At 38.1% G+C, this 26,657-nt stretch overlaps 1 protein-coding gene across 1 annotated transcript; it reads right to left on the reverse strand.

The window, feature by feature from the left end:
- Positions 1-4,059: 4,059 nt before the first annotated feature.
- NOP14 (NOP14 nucleolar protein) lies at positions 4,060-26,574 on the reverse strand. The gene is made up of 18 exons (XM_063401530.1): positions 26,066-26,574; positions 23,846-23,980; positions 22,942-23,083; positions 22,377-22,522; positions 21,841-21,978; positions 20,551-20,673; positions 19,304-19,435; positions 17,848-18,160; positions 16,421-16,551; positions 16,121-16,206; positions 14,402-14,537; positions 12,459-12,560; positions 11,521-11,674; positions 7,318-7,477; positions 6,836-6,983; positions 5,798-5,916; positions 4,706-4,861; positions 4,060-4,360 (listed from the first exon to the last, which is right to left on the reverse strand). Exons 1-18 carry the CDS (start codon positions 26,255-26,257, stop codon positions 4,261-4,263), a joined length of 2,613 nt encoding a protein of 870 aa, XP_063257600.1. The 5' UTR covers positions 26,258-26,574; the 3' UTR covers positions 4,060-4,260.
- Positions 26,575-26,657: the final 83 nt, after the last annotated feature.

The following is a 26,657-nucleotide window of genomic DNA, read 5'->3' on the forward strand; positions in this document are numbered from 1 at the left end:
GATCACTGAGCCCAGTTGTGTTGCTGCAGTCAACCATGTCACACAATCCTGCATGTAAACACATTAGACTGTTTCTAGAATTAGATAGGTCATTATCCACTCCTTTCCAGTCCAAAATCTTGTACATGTCATGGATAATAACTTAGATTTGGTTCCTAGACTACATTTATTAACACTGGCCTTTTTCTTATATCAGTCTTGTTTTTTTGTTTTTTTTGGTTTTTTTGTGGGGTTTTTTTGGTTTTGGTTTTTTTTTTTTGTTTTGTTTTTGGTTTTGGTTTTGTGTTTTTGGGTTTTTTTTTGTTGTTGTTGTTGTTTTTTGGGTTTTTTTGGTTTTTTTTTTTGGGTTTTTTTTTTTTTTTTTTTTTTTTAACTGAAGTAATGCCTCATTTATTCTGGCTTTTACTTCCCTACTCTATTGCTAAAAAGCAGTGTTAGTTCTAATGTCAATATTTTAAAGGACTTAATGCCATACAGCATCTTCATAATTTTTTAGACTTTAGATTTGTTCAGACTACATGAAAGATTTTAGGTTTCCACTCCTTACACAGAGCAGGGACACACCATGGTAGATGGTAACTTCTGCAAGGCACAACTGAGAACATCAGACTGCTTACCAGCTTCCAACTGAGAACCAAAAGACCAAACTCCTGAGGAAGCTTTTCATGCTGTCATAAAAAAGGTAATTTATGCAGTTTCTAGCTGAACAGTATTGTTCTCACCCTATTCTTTACAATATTCATATTCAAGGTAGCTGTTCTCTGGGACAGCTGATGTTGACAGATGAGCTACCTGAAACTAAAGGCAAAACGGTAATTTTCCTTTTTTGAGTGTGGTGACTTGATTCTAGTTACAGAATAGTTTCCTTTTTTGGCTAATTAAATACAGATTTACAGTTGATAGTTGATGTGTCAAAAGGCCTGTTTTGACAAGTCCTGAGTTAAAAGAAAGAGAGACAAGACAGTGCCTGGTAAGTGTGATGGTGTTGAAGAAGCTCCAAGAGAAAGGGTCTGCCAGCACTCAAGCACGTTCAAGCCCTTTGTAGTCCAAATGACCAGACCTTCCTATCACATCAGAGCAGCAACACTGCCCAGCTACTACTACAGAGTCTTGCTTTCCTCCTCATGTAAAATACTGTGTCTTAAGCATCAGCTAGTCCCACATCTGCAATATTAAATCTGACTTTAAACACTGACAATGTAATTTATAAAAGCGCATACAGCGATTCTCATTCAAGATTTCAAACAGAACTACTTTCAGTCTGACATTCCAAAACAGTTGAGTAAATCTATCAGCTGAGATTTCCTCATCCTTCATTTTTGTTCATCAGCATCATAAGATATTCCTGTTCATTCTCTTGTCCCAGAAAATGTCCTGTCCCAGAAACATTATCATTGTGTCTCTACCATCTTTCTTTACCTCCTTTACTGAAGAATAAAAAGCAGCTGCAAGGGGTATCAAAAATCAGGATCAAAGTGCCTCTGTCAGCCTCTCTGTGATTCTAATACCCTGCTGGACAAAACCTCTGAAGCTACTGTAAAGTCAGATAAATAACTAATAATACTTTTTAACAGTTTATTTGTGCTTTATAGACTGTGACCAAAAGTCCAAACTGAAAGTATTGATTTATAACATAAAAAAGGAAGTGAGCTCCTTCCTCATTACTTCACTCTCAAGTTCTTGACTTAAAAAGATTTTGTTTTAAAGAAAAAAAAAAAATCATACTGTGCTAAATGGGAATAAAACAGGAGGTATACTAATCTGAGATTCCTTCGAGGTTTCAGAAGATAACTTTTCCAAATCAGCAAAGCTAACTGAAAATAGATTTCTTTTTTAAAAGTGTGAATGGATTTCATACATAGGAATTTTACTAATTTTTTCATGACATAAGTATCTTCCCCACATGTACTTAGCATCTGGATTATTTTAACACTTAACACAAGTGCTTTTGCAAACCAAAAAAAGTTGATGATAATCACATATTACTTGCATTACTAGTCACTCTGACAGTAAAAGCCTTTTCCCTCAATAAAGTGCTTTTCTCTTAAGAAACAAGACTTGCCTAACAAAGTTTTGTCATTAGAGACTAAATGTAAAGGCTGTGTTTCAACTCACCTCTTCTTAGTTTTAGTCCTGCTTCCATTACAAGTTTATTTTGAAAAAAACCTCAAACCAACCAACAACAAAAAATCCAACCAAAAAACCCACATCCCAAAAAAAACCACCCCAAAAGCAAACACCAAACAAAAACCCCCAGAAAACAGAACAAAAAAAACATTCTAAGCCAATCCAAAACAACCAAGCCTAGCTGTTAAATCAGATTAACTGACAGAGTGTTAGTTTTTCTTCATGAACAGGTAGAACATTACGATGTCTCAGTTATCTATTGGCCAAAACACAGATCAGATCTAGGAACAGCATTTGAAAACAGAGGGAGCTTTGCAGGTTTGTTTTTGTAATGAACTATGGCCATCAGTTCATTCTTAATATACATCTTATTTTATAGTTTGTCTTTCAGATTGAAATTGAAATGTTAATGTAAAAAGCAATTTTTTTTCCTAACAGCTTTCCATGGAAACATTACAATTTTGTTCAATGCATAACAACTGTCACTGAATTTACCAAATACTAAGTGAATACCTGAGCAGTGAACCTGGTTCAGATTAGCACCCATCAGTAACTGTGATGCTCTTTGTCCCATTACAACGTTTCTTTGCAAATATGGTATAAAAAGAAAGTATTAGATGTATTTATTGCCTCTGTTTGAAGAGCAGATTTTTTCAAAGTCATGCTAGGCACTATCAGTGATTAGACATACATGATAAATTAAGTGGAAGAAAATTAAGGATATCACTGTTTCCTTAAGTCAGACAGTTTTGAAAACACTAAGGAATTCTAAATAATCACCCTAGATTATTAAGAACTTCAAAGCTGTGCTCAATTCCAAACTTTCTGAAAAGGTGAATGGATGTACAACTTTAACAAAGGACTTCTACTTGATTCCATTACTCAATACACAATTTAGCATGTCCTGTTGCTGCAGACTAATTAAAATGTTTCTGTTTAAATTGTACTACCATTATGAGAGCTGCCTGCAACTATTCAACGTTAAAAAAAGATCACAGAATGTCCTACCAGGACCATCCCCAAGAGTCAATCCATGTGAGAGTTTCTTGAACTCCATCAGGCTCGGTGCTGTGACCACTTCCCAGGGGAGATGTTTCAGATGAACCTTTTTGTAATATCCAAGCCAAACTACCCCTGACACAACTTCAGGTCATTCCCTGAGTCCTGTCACTGTCACCACAGAGAAGAGATCAGTGTCTGCTCCTCCCCATCCCCTCACGAAGAAGCTGTAACTGCAATGGAGTCTCTCCTTTTTCTCTTCTCCAGGCTGAACAGACCAAGTGCCCTCAGCTACTCCCCACACAACTTCATCTCTCCTTCACCACCTTTGTTGCCCTCCTTTGGGCACTCTCTTGTAGCTTTTATATCCTGCACTCGAGGTGAGGCTGCCCCAGGCCAGGGCAGAGCAGCTGATGCTGTGCCTGATGTCCCCAGCACAGGGATGTCCCTCCTGGCTGCCAGAATCAACATTCAGCTTTCCATTGCCCAGGACTCCCATGTCCCTTTCCCTGGCACTGCTCTCCAGCCCCTCATTCCCCAGCCTGTCTGTACATCCAGGGTTGCCCCACCCCAGGTGCAGAATCCAACACTTGCCCTTGTTGAACTTCCCATGGTTGGTGAATGTCAAAATCTCTCTGCAGGGCCTCTCTGCCTCTGAAGGAGTCAGCAGCTCCTTCCAGTTCAGTGTCTTCAGCAAAACTCCTCAGTGTAGCTTCGAGTCCCGTGTGCAGGCTGTTGCTGAAGCTGTTGAAGAGAACTGGCCCTGAAGTGGAAGCTCACTTCTGACCTGTCACCAGCCTGAAGTAACAGGTTTCTGATGCACAATTTTTGTGTGTGAGTGCATAGTTCAAGTCAGGTGTGTGTGATCAGGTTTTAGACTTAGAATTCTGATCATTCATCAAAATATTCTCATTAAAATAAAACAGAAGCATGCCACATACAAAAGGGTTATTTTTATTTTCCTTATGAAAAGTTGTGGATTTTCCTAATAAGCAGGTTCATTTTTTCAAACATATCCAATGATGTTGTCTCCTCAAAAGGAATGCATTCAAAAAATGCAATTAAAATCTGTTCAAAAGCCATGATCAGGGTGTTTTATATGGCAATAAGATTCCTGCTGTGGATAGGTCCCAATTAATTCTTCCATTTTTTCCTCTTCATTGCTTTCCATTCACCTTCCTGTGTAGCAAGGCTACCAAGCAGCTCTTTCACTTTTCTTTTTCTGGCTGAATCTCTGTAAAACAAATGATCAACATATAAAATATTTCAGAAAGATTACAGTAGGGAAAATAAGTGTACTTAGAGAATAATTATTAATTCATAAAAAGCCCCACAATTCTTAAATTTCACCAACACATCATTTAAATAAAAACATTTTGCATCATCTTAAACTAGAGAAATGAAACCGCAAAGTTGAAAACACTTTAAATGATCTGTATTGAAAATGTTTGGTTTTCCTCAAATTGTCCCATTTTATTTTAGTATGGTTGATCATTAATATCAGTCTTGGCACACAGCAAAGAAATGAACACACAGCAGAACAACCCCCAAAGTGGTGCTGAAGCGAAGGCTACGTTACCTCTCCATGATTTCTGAGAGCTGCATTCTAGCCAGGTATTGGTTATCCTTGCGAATCTCACGGATGGCTCCTTTAAGTTCACTTTTATGCCTCTGGATCAGCTGCTTTCTTTCTTGCTCTTTCTTGCTGCCTGCCTGCTTTCTTCCAAACTCTAAGCTGAAATAAGAATGCATGTGTGAGCACAGAACACCTTAAACCCACAACATTTTCATATTTATAAGGAGAGGTTTTGTATGAAAACTAATTCAGTATTTTAATTCCTGCATATTATATTAGTAAGTTGCAAAATAAGAAGCTGCCCAATGAACACACTGGGAAAACACACACCAGACCTTTTAACTGCACATCATGCCAATGAGCACACTTCAATTCCCCATAGGCAGCCTGCATTTGAACAGGCTCAGAAAGCTAGACTAGAAGAATGGAAGACATCTGGAGAAAGATGGAACCTCCTCCATACATTTTAAATGTTTGCAGACCTTCTCATTAGATACATTTTATAGAAGAAGTCTGATCAACTACTTGGAGATAACTGTGGCAGAGCAAAGGTCTCCTCTTCAATTATTAGAATAAAGTAGACACTTTGTGCCCCTGTAGATAACCAATATGGCTAAATAAATCAGCAGCCAATATAAAGGAGATTTCCCGAATCAGAACACTGTTCTGTTATCTACAAAACTAAATTAGTGTTTTTCACCATCCATGTTTTACCATCATGTATCTCATGTACATATGAACTGCTCATTCTTGTTCTTCTGACTTGAGTGCCCGACACAGCATTCAGTAAAGCACCTTACCAGATAATAACCATCTCATCACCTTGAAATTTGTTAATTCACAATTTATTATATGGGCAAGAGTTGACTTTCAATGCTATTTTTCCTACAAGATACTATTTCCTCTTAAAATTCCTTTCCTTTTTTTTTTCTTTCCCTCCCTACCACACAAGTAGATGGCCCCTAGTGAATTATGCACAAAATCTAGCAGAAAAGCAGTTCTGGTTTGGGTCCTGCTTTCCAAATCCATACTAGCTTGCTAAAAATATTAAGGTTTAAGTGCACCTTTCCTTGGCATCCACTGGTCTTTACTTACACTTTCACAATTTTAGGAGTATACTGTTTCAATGGCACTGGCTTCTTTTTCTCACAGATCAGTGGGGTATAGTGCTTTACTTTGTTCTCCAGCTCTTTCAGAGAACTGTGATACCATTCCTGAAAATGCAGAACAAATTACAATTGTAAAAGCATATCAAAACCACCATAAATCAAAAGCTATTGTAAACTGAATCAACAGTAATGTTCTCCCCTGTATTTTTTCCTAGGTTAAGTCACAGCTGCTCATTAGGACACTGCTAATACTGATATACTGTAATCCAAGTTGGGTAATTCTTAAAAGCTTTCGGAAGTCTATTAAAATGGTATCATGAATAATAAGAAAGGTCTGCCTGCTGGTGGTTTCACCTAACAGAGCCAGAAGCAAGACTAAAAGCAGTTTAACTCAGACTCTTCCTTTCATGGTAATTTTAAGAATGACTGGGGTTTGGGTTTTTCTGATGGGAAAAAAAAAAAAAAGCTATTTGACTTCATCTAAGTAATGAAACTTTGTTCTCTAGGGACACTTTACAATGCTTTTTTGAGGAGAAGATGATTTTGCTACATTCAGAAGATTAAGGATAAAAATTTGACTATCACTGTTAGAAAATAAGCAACTCTCCTAGGCAGGGTACTGACCAGGCATATTTATGTTCATTTTACCTATACAGTTAGAAGTTTTACCTCTCCAGTTTGGTACACACATTTATTTTACCAAGGTCTTACAGATTCAATACAGAAGTACAAGAGCAACTAGATGTCCACATTACTCTTATAAATCATGTCACTCATGAAATGCTACATTATTATAACCCAAGTGCTGTTCTCTTCACTTAGACAGACATGACACCATATAAAATGGAAAAATACCTTTTCTAAACATTCCCTGTTCTTTGTTTTTTCCAAAGGAACATCAAAATGCCTGACCCTTGAAAAAATTAATGCTTACACTTGTTTCTTTGTTTATGCACAGATGAAGATGGCAGAATTTATTAATAAAACAAACATATTGATTATTTAAATTCTGAGGAATACATACCTGCATTTTTTCAGGATATTCATTAACTGGCACATGTTGTGTAAGGAGTATTCTCACAGGATGCATTATTTCATGGAATGATGGTAAAGATTCATAGAGAGCTGCACATTTTTTAATAAGGTCAAAACACAGGGCTAGACATGATAACCTGTTAATGTACAAAAAATTAACAATTTCACATGCAAAAACTGCAGTGGATTTCCAAATAAAATCAACTGAATTAATTAAATTTGGACTGTTAGTCGAATCCATTAAGACTGCTTGGCAGAACCAGTTACAACTAGAAATAGCTGTTAATTCAGACTAAAAATTTCACTCTCCTAAGCAAATACCAAAAGAATTCCATCAGCAACAAATCTTTGTGTCAGTGCACTGAACACAGCAGAACTATCTACTACTCTTTACTTCTAAAGAGCACTGTCACTGACATGATACAATAGATGATCTGGTATTTTTTTTTTTGCTCTTCTGTACTTACATACCTGGTATGATTAATCTCTGTTCTGCTGGCTTCCTTTAATCTAGTCACAATACTCAATGGCACATTTTGCTTCTCCCAACTTTTCAGATCCTCCTTATCACACACCAACAGCAATTCTAAATTTTTCCCCACTGGTGTAAATGGATGCACTACAGTATAGCCTAAAAAACCAAGAACAACAGTCATTAAACAAGATCAACTCTACTCATTTTTTCTGAAGAAAAACAGCCAACTCATTTTACATTTTTAATTGTACTACCTTTAAAAACACTTCTATCTGTATTAAATTTTTCTAAAATAATGGAAAACACTGGAGCATGGGAACATAGGTCAGTGCTCTAGTCATTCTGCCACAGTCACAGAATCCAACAGAATCCAAAGGCAGGAATTGGGAGAACTAAGTACTGTCCACTGTAGAAGGTCAGGCTTGAGACTAAGGAACCTGAATATGCCCAAGTCCCTGTGACCTTAGTCATCTGAGGGTCCTGAGGGAACTGGAAAGATAAAGTTCCTAAACCACTTTCATATTTGAAAAGTTGTAGTTCCCAGAGACTGGGAAAAAGGGAAAAACAATCCTCATTTTTAAAAAGGGAAAGAGATCCAGGAAACGACAACTTGATCAGCCTCACCTCCATGCCCAGCAAGACTGTGGAGCAGATCCTCCTGGAAACCACAACAAAACACATGCAAACACAGAGGTGCTCAGTGACCACATGGGTTGTCTAGGCAACATGGCCTCATTAAGGGCAAATGATGTCTGACAGATTTGGTGGCCTTTTGTGACAGGATTACAGCATTGACAGGTAAGGAAAGAGCAACTGCTATCATCTACCTGGATTTGTACAAAGCATTTGACACTCCTGTGCAACACCCTGGTGTCTAAACTGGAGAGGCATGGATTTGACAGGTGTATGGCTCAGCAGGTAGCAATTGTCTGATGGGCAGAGCCACAACTGTGGCCCATGGCTCCATGTCCACATGGAGATCAGTTATGAGTAGGGTCTGTCAGGGCGTCTGTCCTGGGACCAGTTACTGAACACCTTGGCTGGGGACACAGACAATGGGCAGTGCACCCTCAGCAAGCTTGCAGGTGACACCAGGGTGGGTGGTGTGCTTGCTGCTCTACAGGAAGGGGATGCCATCCAGAAGGACCTGACAGGCTTCAGAGGTGGGGCCATGTGAACTTCATGAAGTTCAGTAAGACAAACTGCGAGGTCCTGCATCTGAGCTGAGGCAATCCTACCCATGGATACAGACTGGGCACTATGAGCGGATTAAGAGCAGCTTTGCAGAGGACTTGGGGTAGTGGTAGATGAAAACCTGAATTCTGAGCTGACAACGTGCCCTTGCAGCCCAGAAAGCCAAAGCATCCTGGGCTGCAACAAAAGCAGTGTGGGCAGCAGGTTGAGGGAGTGGATTCTTCTCTGTCATGAGATCCAACTCAAAGGAATGTGTTCAGCTCTGAGGTTCCTGCAGAAGGACACAGACCTGGCTCAAGTGCATCCAGAGGAAGGCCATGAAGACAACAGAGGGCTGGAGCACTTCCCATATGAGGGAGTTTTCAGAGAAGGCCCTGAGGAGACCTTACAGCAACCTTCCAGTATTTAAATGAGGCCTACAGGAAAGATGGGGAGGAACTCTTTATCAAGCAGTGCAGTGATGAGGGGTGACAGTTTTAAACTGACAGAGGGTAGATTCATAGTAGATAAAAAGAAGCGGGGTTTTAAAAGCTGAGGGGTTTTAAAACAGGAGGAGCACAGAACACAAAATATATATTGGAGCAGGGCATATGGAAAACACTAAAGAATCTCTATGCACAGATCACAAGCTGATCTGTGAAACTACTTATACAGCAACATGAAAGAAGCATCTGAGGAATTTCATGGCTAAGGGACAAAATAATTTGCATTCTCTGTGCTGGACCTTGGGGGCTTTTTTCCCCTCTTCATTTTCCTTATGTCCTGGAAGCTTGCCGTGGAATTGACTTCAACACTTTTTCAAACTTTAAGTTCAGATTATTGACATGCTCTACACCCTGTACATGGCTCTTCACTGGCAGGCCAGAAGACAGTATATTTAAATAAAGGTTTTTAAGGTTTGAGATCCAAAGTTTTAAGACATTATGACACACATAGGCTTATGCAAGATCAGGAACTAAGGTATGTGAGTTTTATTATCTGCTTTACTTGTGAGAGGATAGCAGATCTCATTAACAATTCAATTAGCTAAAGCTATCAACCATGACAACTCCTTCCCACTCCCTCCACCTACAGCTTTTCTTTTTTAAGGTAACAGTTTTTACTCTGACTGTATTTTAGTTTTTTATGAAGCTGCACTCTATATATCTTTCTCATGTGAGAAATTTATGGATCAAGATAATAAAATTAAAACATTAAGAGTTTATTTGCTGACTCTACTTACTGTTAAAATTGAACCTGGAGAATTTCTTTGGTGTGACAGTGCATCAACATTCCAGAGATATGCATGTCTGCTTATTTTAAAATATTCTCTGTTGATAGCTTAACCACCACAACTACCAGCAAAACTTCCACCATGAATATTTAAAAACACAATTGGATACCTTGGGCATTTCAAAACATCAACACTGACTGGAAAGTTCAGAGAACACTGGACCTCTAATATATCTTTTATGAGCTTTTCTTCACTGTTAACACAAACCAACAGCACACAAATTTAACTAGTGCAAAATCATTAACAGAAATACAAAGAAGAATTTTGAACAAGGTAACAATTGATCAATAATTACCACTAAATATTTTTCAAGTTTCTTATCTAATTTTGCAGAATCCTGTATTTTAACTTTACCAAAACCCTCTGTAGATCAAATATTCCCAAGAGAGTACACGAAGGAGAGAAAATACTTCTAGTACTACGTAACCCACCCACTCCATAACCTCTTCCCACCTCCTTCTAAGGGTTCAGCTGTTGGTGTTGTGAGAATCCAGGGCTTAGCTCTGATGCAGCCCAGCTGTGTAACCTTGGCTCACACTCCAGAGGAAACTGCTGAGCTGGGAGAAGCAGAAGGGAGAAGGTCTGTAGAGCACAGCCACGGCAGACAATAAAGGTGAAACTGCAGTGATGGGTTAGCTGAGAAAAGGCAGCAGTGGCAGCTCAAAAATTCAAAAGGAAAAAAAAAAAAGCCAGCATGGAAAAGCTAAACAGTCCTGAGGGGAAAGGAAGGGAGCTGCCTGCTGAAGTACTGGAATACTGACAGAAGCTAAACCTTCCTCAGCAGACTGATGACTATTTAGAGAACAGACTCTTAAAGATCTTATCAAGAGCGACGAGCATACTAATAATGTGTAGTTAATTAAATCCTAGATATCTTGGGTGTTTATCAAATAATTGAATTTTTCACTTGGTAATATCCTGTCTGCAGAGTCTCCTCTTGCATGCTGTGCCCAGACAGAGATATTAACACAGGAATTAGTTACTATACTCTGACAAAACTCCTCAAAAATAAATTATTGTCACTGAACTGGTCAACAAAAAGAACCCCAGAACCAGAATAGCTTTAAAGACAGAAACTAATAAAAGAAGAAAAATTGAAGACTGACAAATTAAAAAAAATTGCTAACATAGGGATCACACTGAAAAGATAATTTTGTTACCCCTGTTGTCTGTGCAAATTGTTAAGTTTACACACTTATGTCACTAATCCTGCTTGTGGGGATAGCTGCCCCTCTATTACACCACTACAAATCCATGTGAAATAAGGAAAAATACTGGCTTTGTGATATATGTCTCATTTAGCTCTCATTTAGGTGATACAGCTCTTAGGTGAAGATGAAGGCTATCTGCAGCATGAGCTGCTGCCTCACTGCACAGTTACAGGGTACTCATCAGGAATCCATTAGGAACTCTGAATTTCAGAACACAGTCCACTCACACAGTCTGTTTAGAACAACAACATTGCACAAATACTGCACTGTAGCCAACATGAGTTCATTTCCTTTAATAACTTCAGTCCTTTCCTTCCTGCCAACAACACCAGAGGATCTAGTTCATAACAAGATGCCCAAGAATCAAGGTTGTTTTTGGCTGAACTAGCAGATGATTTTGGCCTTTTGTTCAGAAACAACAAAATCAGTGTGAAATATTTGTATTTGAGAAATGTAAAAGATAAACCCCAATACTAAAACAGACTCTAAACTAAATGCTCATTTACTCTAAACAAACTCACCCTGGGCCTGGTTTTTGGGTAGAGAGATGTGAAGTACTCCAAGAAGGAAATTGATGAGTTCTGGGACAAATCTTCTGGAGAGCGATACATATTCCAGGAACAAACAGCATATAAATAACCCTTTAATAACATCTTGCAATGTTGTAATGCGACACTGAAAGAAATAAAAAGAACAAAATATCCCTAATTAAAAGTCTATACATCACAAATACAGGATCTCCTCAGAAGATGAATTATTAACTGCATTGTAAACATTTGAAGTCTATAAAATTAGAGCCTTTGATCTCTGATGAGAACCACACTGGCTTTCCCTGGTCCTCAACTGAAAAGTATCTGCAGAACTAAGTAACAGGTTTATCAGAACTCATTTAGCCACTAGGAGGTGCTAAACCACAACAATAAATTCTTCAGAAATGAACCAGTGAAATAGAAGGCTCAGAGCAACTTGGTAGCAACAGAACAATTAGCTCGAGACTTTTGAAACATATAAACAGGATATTACATAGAAAAATAAGGACATATTTTAACTCAATGCTCTGCATTAGGTACATTTTCAAGGAAAACAAACACTGCCAATTTTTAAGAAAATAACCTCTCTTAAGTATGAAGAAATGCAATACATGGAAAAGAAACCACTAATGAATGACTTTTCAGTCTGTTCTATTAGTTCCATATAATTTACCATAGAAGGAATTCTTTTGTGACAGCTTGACAAATTGAAGAGATTATGGTTTCGTGAGTTGGACTATAGCCTGCAAGGGTGTTTTCCTCTTCACTCTCTCTTCCACTCACTATCTGTGGCTATACCAAACACAAAGCTCCCTTTTCAAGTACATTTTCCACATTAATGTACATTAATGCTAACATACATATTTGGAGTCTGAGGAAGAAATCATATATGTGAAGTTTTATACTGAGGTATAACATCACAAACATACCTTAGTAAGGAGCTGACTCATGTACATAAAAGCAGGTGTTACAACTGGGTGCCAGAAATCAGAAGTTGGAAACAGTAGAGATACAATTTTCAAATAAATAAGCTGATTGCACATAAAAAAGAATAAAGCAAAATACAGTTAGGACATTATTCCCAGGATTTTTACTTTATAGTTATGTAACTTTCAAATGAATAACTGTCACACAGTAGTCAAAAATCCTACATTACATGTAATTTTGAGAAATCTGGTATGATACAAAACCTATTTACTGAGACAACTGTTTAAGTTAGACAAGAGAAAGGAATATGAGACATTCATTATAGGTCTAACGTTGGATTGAGTGAGGCAGCTGAAAGAACAAGAACAACTAAGAAGGAACTCTGGCTCTCAGCCCCATTTCCTCCATGAGAACACCTGATCTTCAGCTCACTACAGTCACATTCTCTCACACCACAAACACAGGAGCAAGTGGCCACACAGGACCTGTGACACCTTGCAACCAGTCCTCAACACAGACTATGTGGTGACCAGAATCCTCAGGCACTGGCACACCAACAAACATTTGCAGCCAAAAGAACTAAGCAGTGATTAGACACACTTTTATTGAAGGGGACTTGAGAGAGCTACAAGTGACCTATGACATATGGTCAAGACCATATGGAAATTAAACATCAGCTGCAAGGTAATTATGAAAATTATTTAGTTGGGTATTTACACAGTAAAGCAGGTGGAAGTAAAGTTTTATTGCTTCCTCTCTGTTCCTCTTTGATTGTAAACAGCTACTCTCCTGAAGTGTTTTGGTTAAATACTCTGAATTGCAGGCTAAGGTAACAGTAGGCATATGAAAAGCCTACTAAGACAGCTGATCTATGGAATATTCATTTAAAAAAATACTTTGAGAATATAAAGTGATTTAATTCCACCCTAAAAGATAATAATGGCCTGGAAAAGTCCAGTGATGGGAATGAAAGCCAGAAATGTGACTAATGTTACAAGGGCGACAGTGACAAATTGAAAATAAAAGTTAAAAGCTCTCTACATGCATTTCCTGCAAAACCCAAAATATCCTGAATAAAGACTCTTCAAAAGAACTCAATATATCTTCCAAGCTGTAAGAACCAAGCCTTCAGTCTATTTTACTTCAATAGTCTAATTATTCCATTAGGCAGCAGCAATTCATCAAGCTGACAGAAAACAAGTAGCTCCCTCTGAATTAGATTTATGGTTTGTCTTTGAAACTTTACTAGTTTTAAAAATACTCATTTACCATATGCTCTCTTTTTGAATTCTCCAACAGCCATTTATCTAGATACTGTAAAAGGAATCTGTTCACATTTAACACAGCAAGTGAAAATGGGGTATCACCAATACAAGGAAAGAAATTCTTTCCAAGTCTAATTTGACCATTATCATATATAAAGTACTAAGAAATGTTGTATTTTTATATCCATAATAATATTGTCTTGGTTGTTTCTTTTGTTTGGCTGGTTGGGTGGTTTTTGTTTTTTTTAACCTAAGAGATACTGCAGAGATATTGCACTTCTATAGAGCACTTTCTGGAACATTTGTACTTAACAAAGAAGTCACAACGTAACTGATAATATCACTTCTTACCAAAGCTACCTATTTAAGTTTTCATCAGGAAAACAAAGTTCTGCTATGAAGACTGGAGGGACATTTTAACATCTTTTCCCCTCATTAATTCCACAGTCACACTTCTATTCAGAAGAACATGTGTGTGTATTGTTTGCTTGTTTCTTAGGGGCGGGGTTCTTTTGTTGTTGGGGGATTTTTGTTACAACTTATCTCCAGAAAAGCAATTTAAAATACTGAAAAGCCTAGAAAGTGATAGATGCTAATAGTTCACTACATAATGTCACCTTGCCCTTATTACCACTCTGTACTAATGCAAAGAGATAATCCCAGCAATATGCATTTGTTACCGTGTCTAAACCTGGAAATGCTGCACGGCCTTTCACTTCAATTACTTCTCCCAGATCATGTGCAGCGTCTCGAAGGATAAACTTGATACTGTCACTGGCTGCCTCAGGAAACATCTGGCAAAGATTGTACAATGGCCTATTAACAAGAGAGTCAGGTTATAATCAAGTTACACCACTGATGTTAATAAAAAAATTGATTTTTAAACACCCACAGGAAGATTTCTTGTGTTCCATCTACATTGTAACAATAACAAATTGCTTGCAATAAGTGTTTCTTTTTTATAATACAGTAATTTTGTTTATGGAGACATGTATATTTCATTACGCCTTGTGAGAATCATTGAGTTGTAAGTTTCTAAATCTTAGGTAAAAAATTATTTTAAACATTAAAATATACTCCTAAATCATTGGCTAAGGTTATGACATTGCCTTCTGAATCTCCTAAAACTTTAGATATTGCTGCAGTGAAGTATGCTGGCTTACACTAGACAGCCCACTATTCTAAACACTCTTAGGCAATACTAAACAACATGTAAGGCAGCAATGTGGTTAGCAAAGTTATTACTGCAAACAAGAAAAAAAACCCCAAACACAAAGTTAGATCAGCTCCTGGCCTATGGTTAGTGCCTACAGGCATATGCAGTCTGGAGCCTGCATCTGTTTGGTCGCCCAGTGTTTTCAGTGAAATTTGTCTGCATTGATATTAATATATCCCAGTCCTAAAAGACAACCAAAACATATTTACCCTTTGGTACAAACCATGTGTGACAGTATCAGTGGGTCAGAGCTCTTACTGATGAATGCAACAGAGCAGTAAATGCTAATGCTGCATGTAACAGATTTTTAAAAACTTACTGACTTTAGCATGAAATAAAAAACATATGCTGAAAACTACATAAAAATAACTTCTTGAAAAAAAGCTGTCTATTTTGCAAAGTCAAGATAGGAACCACAGACCAATTTTGTTTGGAAGGGACCTCTGGAGATGACCTGATGCAGCCCCCTACTCAAAGCATGGCTAACTTCAAAGCCAGATCAGGTTGCTCACAGCTTTATTGGGTTTTGTCCATCTTCACAGCTTCTATGGGAAACTAATTTTAATGTTCGGTACCTTTTCTGAGAAAATATTTTCTTTAAATCTAATTGCAATTTCCCTTGCTGCAGCCCTTGCCCATTGACTCTTGTCCTTTGCTTTATACCTCTGAGACAAACTTGGCTCTCTCCTCACAGCCTAACTGGCTGTCAGGTATTTGAAGACAACAATGCCAAACTGACAACTTCCTGCAAAGTGTTTAGTTGGAACTTCCATGTGAGCTTACTAGAACACTTTTAATTCCATTTTCATCTAGCTCCCTGAGTGAATTCACAGAACTAAAACTCGTGGAAATAACAGAAACTGCAGTTTAGCTACATCCTTTATCAGCTATCTAAATAACTTCCTACACAGAGGTTTCATGCATATATGGTATTACTTATCCACTACCCACAAGAAGCATCTTGCAGATCAAAAAATACATTTTAGAGTTTTGAAAATCTCTTGGTACAATTTGTAGATCAAGTAACACAGGAAACAAAGTCAAAACATAAAGGCTGAGAGTTACCAGCTGCCAACAAGTTCTCCAGGATATCTGAAACAAGCAACAAGCTAAATTATTTACTCTAGGTAGCTTTTCTCTTTAAACCCTGAAGGAGCAAAAGTCCATAGGATTTAATACTTACAGGACCAGTTTGTCAATTGCTCTGAGCTCTGGTAAATCCAGAGTTGCTAACTCTCCCACGTATTCCAAAAGGAAGCCAAACAATTTCTGTAAGAAGCATAATTATTAAGTTAAAATTATTAAGTTTTTCTTCATTGTACATAAACAGTGACACAGACTTAGAAAATGAAGGTTATCATGTTAATTCTACTGTTACTGACAACATAGAAGCATGTGTATTTTATACTGCTCCCTGAATACTTACTAAAACTTACTCTGGAATTAAAACATAATTTAAATTAAACATAAAAAAAAAACATACTTCCAACTTTGCTTTGTTTCCCACTGCAAGGCTTGGATGATTGCATTTCTGTATCCTCTCCAGTATAATAAGCTGTTGTTCTATTGTTCTTCCAGTCAATAAGGACTTAAATGTCTCGTAGGACTCAGGAACTAGAAAATAAAACCAAAAATTGTTCACACAAAAATCTCAAACTTTACATTTTTAATCCAAGTGAATGTGCAACAGATTTCCAATGTGAAAATGCTATTGTTCATACAAAAAGAAACCATCAATGTTTTAAATAATTACCTTTTAAACACTAATAATCTATTAGCATATATGTAGCACTATTTCTATGAACACAAGTCAGAAAAGAACGTTTTTCAATGCTTAAAACTCATCCTCTATTTACCACATATGCTGAGCAGCACAACTGTGTTGACACAAAGCAGAATTAAACCTAAATGCACATTCAACCAAAAATTTACCATAATACAGTTTGCTTTAATTCACACCTAATTAGCTTTTGTGCAAAGAACATTAAGAAAACTAACAATATGGCCACAAATAGAAAATTATTTTAAAAATCCCCAAAGCCCAACAACCCTGGCATATATTTAGTTTTTTACTGAAGTCAGCATGCTAGAGAACATCCTAACTAGTTGTGGTTTTTTGAGTTATTTTAATATGACTGCTTTCTGGTTAAAGCAAATCCTGAAAACAATTCAAAAAGCTTTGTGTAGTAAGTTGTCTTCTTTTGATGGAAACAAAAGCACTTAAGGAAGTTGTTTGAAAGGTTGTTTAATCTTGCAACAGATACTTTTGTTAGAGAAATCTACACTAGGACAATAGTTAGATGAATTCACTTAATGAATGTGCTTAGATGAATGCACTTAATATGAATGAATGCTTTGTGTACTACTTGAAACATGTCTCCTCCTTCCTGCTAGGCATGGACCCAAGATCAGCCAAACTCTGAGTGTCTCTACAATAATGCAATGTTACATCACAGCTTCAGCTGTGATTCAGCTTCAGAATCCTGGCTCTCCAAGCATCTTCTAACAAAAATGTCAGTCCAAACACCAGAGAAATTGTAAGCATAGATCATAAAATACTGTTCTGGCTTCTCTTAGGTGAAACAGTAGCAGTTTGGATTGGATAAGCTGGTTGCCTTCAGAAAGGAGCACAGGTATTTTTATTTTACTCTCCTATTTTTACCTTAGAATTTTGATGCTGCTCAGAGGCACAGAAACTGCTCAGAGATGAAACAGATCTGGTTCCTACTTATCCAAGCACTATTAAATTTGCTCACTAAGAACAGCAATTACTGGCTGCTCTTCCAACAGTAGAAGACAACTGTGAAGCAAAATTTCATGAATGCATGCAAGACCTACAGGGCAGAGAAACTGACTGGTTGTCACAAACTTCCTGACAACAAGGGATCTCTGGATCAGCCCCTTGCTTACCAGCAAATGTATAGGGAAGCTCTGATTTGGCAGCTTCTCTCTTTGGATCTAATTTCTCCACATTCTGTGATTCATTTTCATTTGCCTTGTGTTTCTTCTCTTCTTTACTCCCTGCAGCTTCTTCTTCACTCTCAAGATCAGATTCAAGATCAGAGTGGCTATCTGCAGCATCATCCTCCTCATTTTCAATTGCAGATTCTTCCTGACTTTCTTCTTCATTCTCATTATCTTCTTCCTCTCCTTCCTCCTCTTCTTCTTCCTCTCCTTCCTCCTCTTCTTTCTCCTCCTCATTTTCAATATTAATTTTTCCATCCTGTCCATAGAGAAAACAAGCCAGTTAAAACACTGATGAAGTGACAGCACCTCACCACAATCACCATGCAGTGCTATCTTAAATATGCATTAAGAGAATTTGAGCCTTGCTACCCTGACCAGGCAGTGAATGCCAGCAGTGCCAGCCAGGAAGGGATATTAGGGAGAGAACACACATATAGATATAAAAAGTAGCGTATTTTCAAGAGGCTGCAAGAAACTGGAAGAAGAAGATGTAGTATATGAGGAATAAAAGACATCACATGGAAGGAAAATTAACAGATGATACAAAAAAAGATTCAACATCATCTACAGAAACATTCTTCATATAAAAATGTATTTTTTCTATGTGTTAAAACAGCATGTCAGATAGATTTTTGGTGCCATCCTGATTTTATTAATTATCAGTTTAAATTCACATTCACAGTTGGTATCCTCCCATCAAGGAGAACTGCAGTTCCCTTGTTAATTGTTTTTGTGAGGACAGATTCAGCACACACATGTGCACCACAGTCAAGGTGACTCATAATATCAGCTTTAAGTTTATGCTGCTCTGCCACCTTAATCAAAGATGTATCAGAAATCTACTCATCTTTAGACTGAAATTTGGTGGGAGCTGTGTCAATACAGTGAAAATTACAAAAAAAAAACACCACAAAAAACCCCACAGAAACACTAAAGAACCTCCTCTTCAACTCAGCAGGCCAGTGGCAGAGAAGGCTACTCTAATAGCAGAATATAGTCAGGAGACTTGACACTTGTTAAGACCACACAGAACACAGCATCCAGTTTTGGGCCCTCAAATAAAAGAAAGGTATTGATAAACTGCAGCAAGTTCAGCAGAAAGCCACCAAGACTACTGGGGGCTGAGGCACCTGCTCTGTGGGGAGAGGCAGACCTGGGCTTATTCAGCCTGGATATTAAAAAAAACTCTTCACAGTAAGGGCAGTCAGTGCACATCTCTCTGAGTAGCCTCCATTCTTGGAGATTTTCCACAGACTGGAGCTGAGTAAAGTGGTGATTTCATAGTTGATCCTGCTCTGAGCAGGAGGTTGGACTAAATGTCTTCACAGAGTTCACTTGCCAACTGCTTTTCCTAATCTTCTTTACAGACCTCTGAAAATTCAGCAATTGTAAAGCTTACCTTGTAAGACAATAAACGTCTGTCATCCTTATCCAGGATAAAGCCATCAGCTAGATCATCAGCTGACATGTGGCTGGGTCTCTTTTTACTTGTCTCTTCATCTATTCCACGCATTCGAAGTAATCGATCTGCCTGTGTTTCACAAGAAATACCACATACACACTTGAGATATTTAGATCAATCAGGTAACTACACCAAAACAGAAGACCTCTCAAATACTACAGCTAAGAAAACACAAGGAAAACTGGTTCATTTGGATTACTCAAAAAGTTGGTGAAAAGAAAAAACCTGGGAATCTGAGGAATTATGGGCAAAAGAATATCTTTTTTTTTGTAAGGAGTACAGTCTGGTAAGAGAATACAGTCAATTGGATTTGCTTATTTAAAAGGCTTTAAAACTGGGTTAACCAGAAGCATTGTGTTCTCTTATTTTAAAATTTATCTCTTTTGCTTATGGGACATCATTACTTGAAAATAAAAGTGTCTCAAGTGTTTCAGGATCCTGCAGTGTCTATCTGTTTGGTGCACATGTAACAAGCTTGTAGTGAACACAAACATAGCCTAAGATTTTTGGGATACAGACTGAGCATCACACTCTAAGATGGTAAGAGCAGAAAAGAAAAAAGTCTCTGTTGTGCTTATTAAATACTGAGCTGCTCTGATGTAATCTGAAGGGACTGAATTCCCTACAGTGCTCAATGTATTCTTAGTATACCAAAACAAAAAGAAAAAAAGAATGAAGCATTTACCAAATTATTCCATCTTCCCATAAGACTCAGCACTCCATGTAATAGAAATAGCATGCAACATTTCCCAAGACATTCCTATCCCTCTGCACAGCAAAGTTATGCACATGCTACCACTGAAAGGCTCTTGCAACAGAAGAAAAAAAAATTACTTGCCCAGTGTATTAATTCAACTGCTGTGCAAATGATACTCCACTAACTTAGAAGCACCCCTCAACTCTGAATAATTTAAAACATTTAAAGGCAAATCACAGTGACATTACATTTTTGTTGAAGGAAGATTGACTTATCTCATAAACCTCCACAGTCACATACTAGACCTATGGGTTTTTTTGGTTTTGTTTTAATATCAGATTACAAACACAAACAGAAGATTTCCTGAATTCACCCTCTGACTAATTGCAGTTCAGTACAGCCACTTACAATCTAAGGTCAAGCAATGAATTTAAGCAGTCATTCCCAAAGGACAGGCCCCAAACAATCTCAGCCATAAATGGAATACCTCGAGCTTCTGGAGTCGGGCCTGCTCCTCTTTGGCCAATTCTTCTTCTGTCTTCAGCCTTTCTGAAGGTTTTGCTTTCATCTCAAATCCAAGTTCTCGAACAATCATATCATATTCATCAGGCTAAAGAAATATTTATGCAACTGTTTATTATCTTAATTTCATTATTCTGCTTTGCAGCCATCCCTCTGCCAGACTAACAGCTAAGAAATCAGACTGTTAAGATAAAAGGAAAAGACTGCTTCCAAAGCAAGCTGTAAGAACACTTTACTCAGAATTAAGACAAAGAGAAATTCTCTTGGAATCTCCCCCTTCCTTACTTAAGTTATTCACAACTGAAAAATTTAAAAAGTATCTTAAATAATAACTGGATTACTTATTACTTAAAAACTCCTTCAAATATTGTTTATTAACAAAACACAGCCAGAATTAATAAATGAATAAATTTACCATGTCACATGAGATAAGTCTTTGCTAGTTCCACTGCATAGAAGTCTAGCTTAAAGAAAATAGGAAGGGATGCTGATATTCAGTGAGCTTCAACATGCCATGGAGCAACTTAAACCCAAAAATCAATACACCAAAAGATGAACTTTTGGTCCAGTATCTTCTGTTGTATTTTGAGATCAGTTTTAATGCAAGACTGAACTAATTAACTGAGGTTATAAAATCTGGATTCTACTGCAAAACAATATGGAAATGCACAATGTTCAGCAAGATAATACACATTTCTAGAATAAAAATTAAAAAACTCAATACAATGCCTACTCTTAGATTTAAAAGTTTATTTCTCTTAGTATAGAATACATATGATAGAAAAAGCATGAGACCATAAGATATCTACTCAAAAGTAAATTATTTTCCTTCTCTTTTTGCAAGGGACAGAGTCCAATTTCTACAAGGAAATATCTCTTGTCAAGTACAAGTCATTTCATCAAAGGAACACTCCAAAGGCACTCAAAGTAAGTCAGTGTTCCCAACAATTTTAATTCTCCAAGAAAATTTATTTGTCCTACAAATAGGCTGTAGTCAAGAATGTTGTGCAATATGTAACCTCCCTCTCACTTGATAACTAAAGAAAAGCAATAACTACTGAAAATCAGAGAAATCATACAAAACCCTATATTCCTCCAACTAAGCAGACTGCCCTAAAACTGTAGCACTCCTTCAATGTGAATGGCAGCAAATGTTTTTGTTTTGAAGTTATGAACTTGGCCTTACACTTCACCCACTACAAGTCAAAACTACAAGTTACTAGAACCAAGAAAATCAGTCTAGTCAAAACCTCACCTTGGGTTTTTCTACCTCTTTGTCCTTTTTCTCTGACTTTGGGGTTTTGCGGGCAATAAGGGTTTGGATTTCCTTCCAGTCTTTGTCAAGTTTTTCTGTCAGTTCTAAGGCACTTTCTCGCCGACTTTGCCTCTCTTGCTAGAAAAATAAAACAAAAACAAATGCAGCAGTTATGTTCAGATGGACATGACATAGCATTTACAACTTAAAATCAAAATGTTGCCTTTAACAAATTAGTAACTTCAAATATTTAACATTTTGAAGCTGCAAACATTCTTTGTGGAAGAAGCAGTACAGAGTTATGCTGAATGATACAAGGAACCAGAAAACAGGTGGGACCACAAGGGGAGATCTGGGGATACAAAAGAATGGCAGATATACAGGTTATATCTAAAATGCCTACAAAGTCAGAGTATTCAAGGAGCTTGGACTCCTCTCAGACAGTTTCCTCCTTTGTTTTCTATGCCACAGTTATTTTATTCTACAAATACAGGTATTTAATCATGCTCACTTATACTTCAGGGCCAAACACTCACCTTTTCTTGTTTAGATTTGGCTATCATCTCTTCGAGGAGCTCTTTCCTAGACTTAGGTTTTTCCTGTTCTTCACCTTGCTGCTCACTTGATACTTTTTTACGAAGGAGGCCTCCACCCCCTCCAAAGTGAGCAGCAGTTAATTCAGCTAGAAAAAAAAGCAGAATATCAATCTTTCAAATCCACCTATGACTGCAACAGTGCAGCTGCTGGGACAGTATCTCCCTGTTCTTTGAGAATGGGAGCAATTTTAACTATTGCACCAATCATGCATTAGTCCTATCCCTATGGGAATGGCCATATCAAAAGAGATTATGGCAGACACAGAATTTACACTGACAAATACTTGGTAGGAGGGTAATGAAGCTTGCCAACAGTATGTCCTGCTTAACCCCTCCTAAAATCCAGAGAGCTGCTCTGTGTGTGGCTAGGAAGTAATCAAATCCGGTTTAAACATTCTAACCAAGAACATTATATTCTCTCTCACTGAGAGACAGTACTGAACAAATGATGTACACGTTTAGCAGTAATAAAATTGCCAGTGAAAAACCAGCTGGCACTTCTTACCTGACAGTGTTCCTCTTTCTTCTGTGTCACTGTCACTGTCGACAATATCATTCAGTTTTTCAATTTCTGCCAAAGATTGGCCAAAGTGAGTCAATTCCTCATCTTCATTAAGATTATAGATATTCTTCTTTCCGTAATTTTGCTAAGAACAGTAAAACAAACAATGAAATATCAAAATAACCTTTAGTTTCCAGGCAACAAAGTAACACAGACTTTAGTTTTAGTGCTAGTTCAGGAGATTCTTATTCCTGTGTTTTGCTGGAACTTAACACTGGAATAAGAGCACTGCCAGATCAATACTTTCAAATACATTTAAAGTGAGTGTCACATCTCTCTTATACTAATGTACAAATGGACTAACTCAGGAAACCTAGGGAAGCTGAAGTTTTATTTATGTATCAGTAACATCAATGTTTAATTACTGCATTTCAGGCCTAATGAAACAGACTTTAACCTATAAAAGCTACACTGCTTAATTCTGAGTATGATGAGGCAGAAAGGACAGTGCTGCACGTTCAATTCACAGTACAGAACAGCAGCAAGTTACAGAGTTCTACTCAGCTACTGAATATACTTGATGGTGACTGCCTTTTCCTAATTTATCTCCTAAAACAAAGCAGTCAAAGAAAACCAACTAATCAGTGAATCTGCTTACAACTAGCTTTCTTGCATGTCAGTGCTCAAAGAAATCTCTGCTTCAAACAGTTGTCTTGCAAAACCAAAAAGATTTAATTAAATATTTTCTATTTTCACAAAAAATTCCTTTCTCATAAGTTCCAAACATATAAAATAAAAAAAAAAAAGCATTACCCTGCAAAACCCTCTATTAAGGGGGCACTCCCAACCTAAAAATTCAAGTGTGCCTTGCAGTTTTGTGTTTGGCCTTCTTTTTTTTATCATTTACCTGTCTTTCCAGAGCGAATCGTCTGATCATCTTTTCCTCGGGAGTTATTTTGGTGTTATATTCACCAAAACGTTTATCTTTAAACACATTTGTCTTTTCTCTTTCTTTGTACTCTTTCAGTAAGGTTTGATTGCGCTAGAAGGAAAAAAACAAAAGGAGAGCAAATGAAAAGAACAGAGAGTCACTACTTCCAAAGTCAATGTAAAACAGACTCCATGGTATCCTGTCCACATAATCATACTGCCATCATATCATAAACAGTAATTTACCAGAATGCAATGAAAAATTAACATGAATAAAAGATGGGAAGCTCATACAACACATTCAGATCAAGTCCTGTTATAAGCACCCATATGAAGATGAAATGTTATACCATACCTCACCTTTATTTTATCACATACAAACCCCATGCATTTACACTGAAGAATTCTGATACGTCTGAGGTTTAGTAAACTAAGAATAATATATTAAAGAAAGAAAAAAAAAGCCAGCAAAAGCCAGCTGTACTTCTTTGGGTTATTTCATCTAAGACATAAAAGCCTTGGGTGGATTCACGTATCTAGCCCAGTGTCACTGCTAACCATGGGGAGGTCAAGCATCAAGTCAGTAAAAAGAAGCTCCTTACACCTATACAAGATATTTACTATGGGCTCTACTTTTGGGACAGGTAAGGAGAAAGGTTTGCTTTCCAATGCCAGTGACCTAATTCATGACAAATATCTGAATTTTCTTATTATAGAAAAAAACTCCAAATCCTAGTGTGATGTACAACATTCATGAAGTTTTCTAAAATCTTGACAAATAGTAACAAAATCTGAAAGCTAATTTTTAATTTCATGCTGAAGATACTATATAGTTTCTAAAGAAATAAAATGTTGGCTGTGTTAAGGCTGAAGAAATACCCATTTTTATTTAAAGCACATTACTGATTCTTACAGAAAGATACTGTGCCATTCATATTACCAGAACGTCACAAAGTGCTGCGCTAAAGGGAAAGGCTGGGCTCTAGACCTCTGCAGCCTCACTGAGCAGCCACAATTTTCAGATGCTGCTGTAAATGACACCAAAATTCAGGTTTTGTCTAATATTGTGCCAATTCTACCTTCTATTTACGTCTTACAGTGCCCATATATGACACAGCTGAGACACTGTGTATGAACATTAGTACCTCTTAGTATGTTGGGTACCAAAAAGCATTTCTGTGCTTTTTTTTGTACTCAATTATTTGACTGCTTCTCCTATTGATAAAAAAGAAAATAGTTAATGCATCACCTTTCACAATACACGTAAAATGATAAACTACCTCTTTGCTTTTGCTGCACCTGCCCTTCCAGTAAGTGCTTTAAATTCTGTTCAACGACAGCATGCGTGTAACATGTCAGAGAATCTCAAGGACGTACTTTCAAATCACACTTTTTCAGCTTAAAACTAATCTACAGAGGTTTTAACTTCTTTGCTGGTTTGTCTGAAGTGACAGACCACTAAAAAGTCCAGTGTTTCACCAAGAATAAGGCAGACTGCTGGAATCCCAGATGCATAGTATGACACACTATCCCTTAAGCATCACAGATTTTGGTCAGGTAGCTACTGATGGCAATAAAGAAAGAAAAAGGAATTTTGAAAATGGTGCAAGGGTTGAAGAAAAAAATATACTCCTCTAAAGCTGTATGGTCATTTTTATGGCAGCAGGGGACAGATCATTACATCTCAACATATTTCTACAACACTATTTAATCAGTGCACAAAAACATCACGTGCATCTGTTTTCCAGATCACCAGCAGTTTCTTTGTAGCTACACATTTCTCATTGCATCCCGACCTTAGTGCCCTTTCAATCTTTCACTACTACACCAACATTTTAACATTATCGAGAAGCTTAACATCCTGTGATCACCGGAACCGAGCAATGTTATGGACACTGACTCTGGTCCGGTACCGGCCGACAACTCGTGCCATTGTATTCCGGACCTGGGTAGCTTCAGAAGAGAACCATTCCCACACAGGCAATAAGGAACCCCTGCACTATTGAACCCTGCGGATTACACTGGCCAGAGCCTTTCCCCGAGCTCTCCATCACCCTCTGGGCACTCAGAGGTGAGCGCCCACTCCTCCTGTGCGGAACAGAGGTGGTCGCTTATTTCACGTGAGAGGGCTCCAGCCTTATCATCTCCCCACATCCACAGATACCATCCTTCCTCCCTGCTTTGGATGTCCTCTTACCTTCTTGATGGCCTTGGACCGTGAGACACCAGGCAGCCCCACATCGTTTTTGGTCTTCCTCCCCAGGATGTCAAACTTCTGCCTGTTGACTTTCACCTCAAAGGGGTTGCTCTTGACCACGGCCATCGCCGATTTCACGGCGCCCTTTGCTGTAGAGGGCACTTTTCTCTTCCGCTTCGCTGCCTTCCCCATGTCTGCTCCGGCTGCCCGTGGGGACGCGGTGGGGAAGCAGCGGCTCAGCCCTCAGTGTGCAGGGCCAAGGCTGGAGATGCAAACGGGATGAGCAAAATGGTGCCCGGGGGGGCGTAAAATCCCCCGATTTCCCCCTTTGGCCTGGCCCCTGCCCTCCGCCACAGCTCCGTGAGAGCCGAAGGAGCGTGGAGCGGAGGAGAGAGCGCAGGAGAGGATGAAAAAGAGAGAGAAGACAGCAGCAAAGCCCCAGCACGGCCCTCAGCCCGCCAGGTCCAGCATCACCACATGCGCACCGGCAGCCAGCCACCTCTCGCGAGAGCTTTGCCAAGTACCGCGATATTTACCGCTCTGCTCTCCGCCCGCTTTGGGATGGGACGGGGAAGGTGTAGCGCACTACATA

The sequence above is a fragment of the Prinia subflava genome, chromosome 7 (genome assembly GCF_021018805.1).
Source record: "Prinia subflava isolate CZ2003 ecotype Zambia chromosome 7, Cam_Psub_1.2, whole genome shotgun sequence".
Lineage (NCBI taxonomy): Eukaryota > Metazoa > Chordata > Aves > Passeriformes > Cisticolidae > Prinia > Prinia subflava.

What these genes read in the sequence shown, in the direction of transcription:
- NOP14 (XM_063401530.1), bottom strand. Translation starts at nt 26,257, where the DNA reads ATGGGGAAGGCAGCGAAGCGGAAGAGAAAAGTGCCCTCTACAGCAAAG. An exon ending in GCTTCCCTATACATTTGCTG is followed by an intron (nt 16,552 to 17,847) that starts GTAAGCAAGGGG and finishes TTTATTTTCTAG; the next exon opens with TTCCTGAGTCCTACGAGACA. An exon ending in GAAACAAAGCAAAGTTGGAA is followed by an intron (nt 16,207 to 16,420) that starts GTATGTTTTTTT and finishes TGCTTCTTACAG; the next exon opens with AAATTGTTTGGCTTCCTTTT.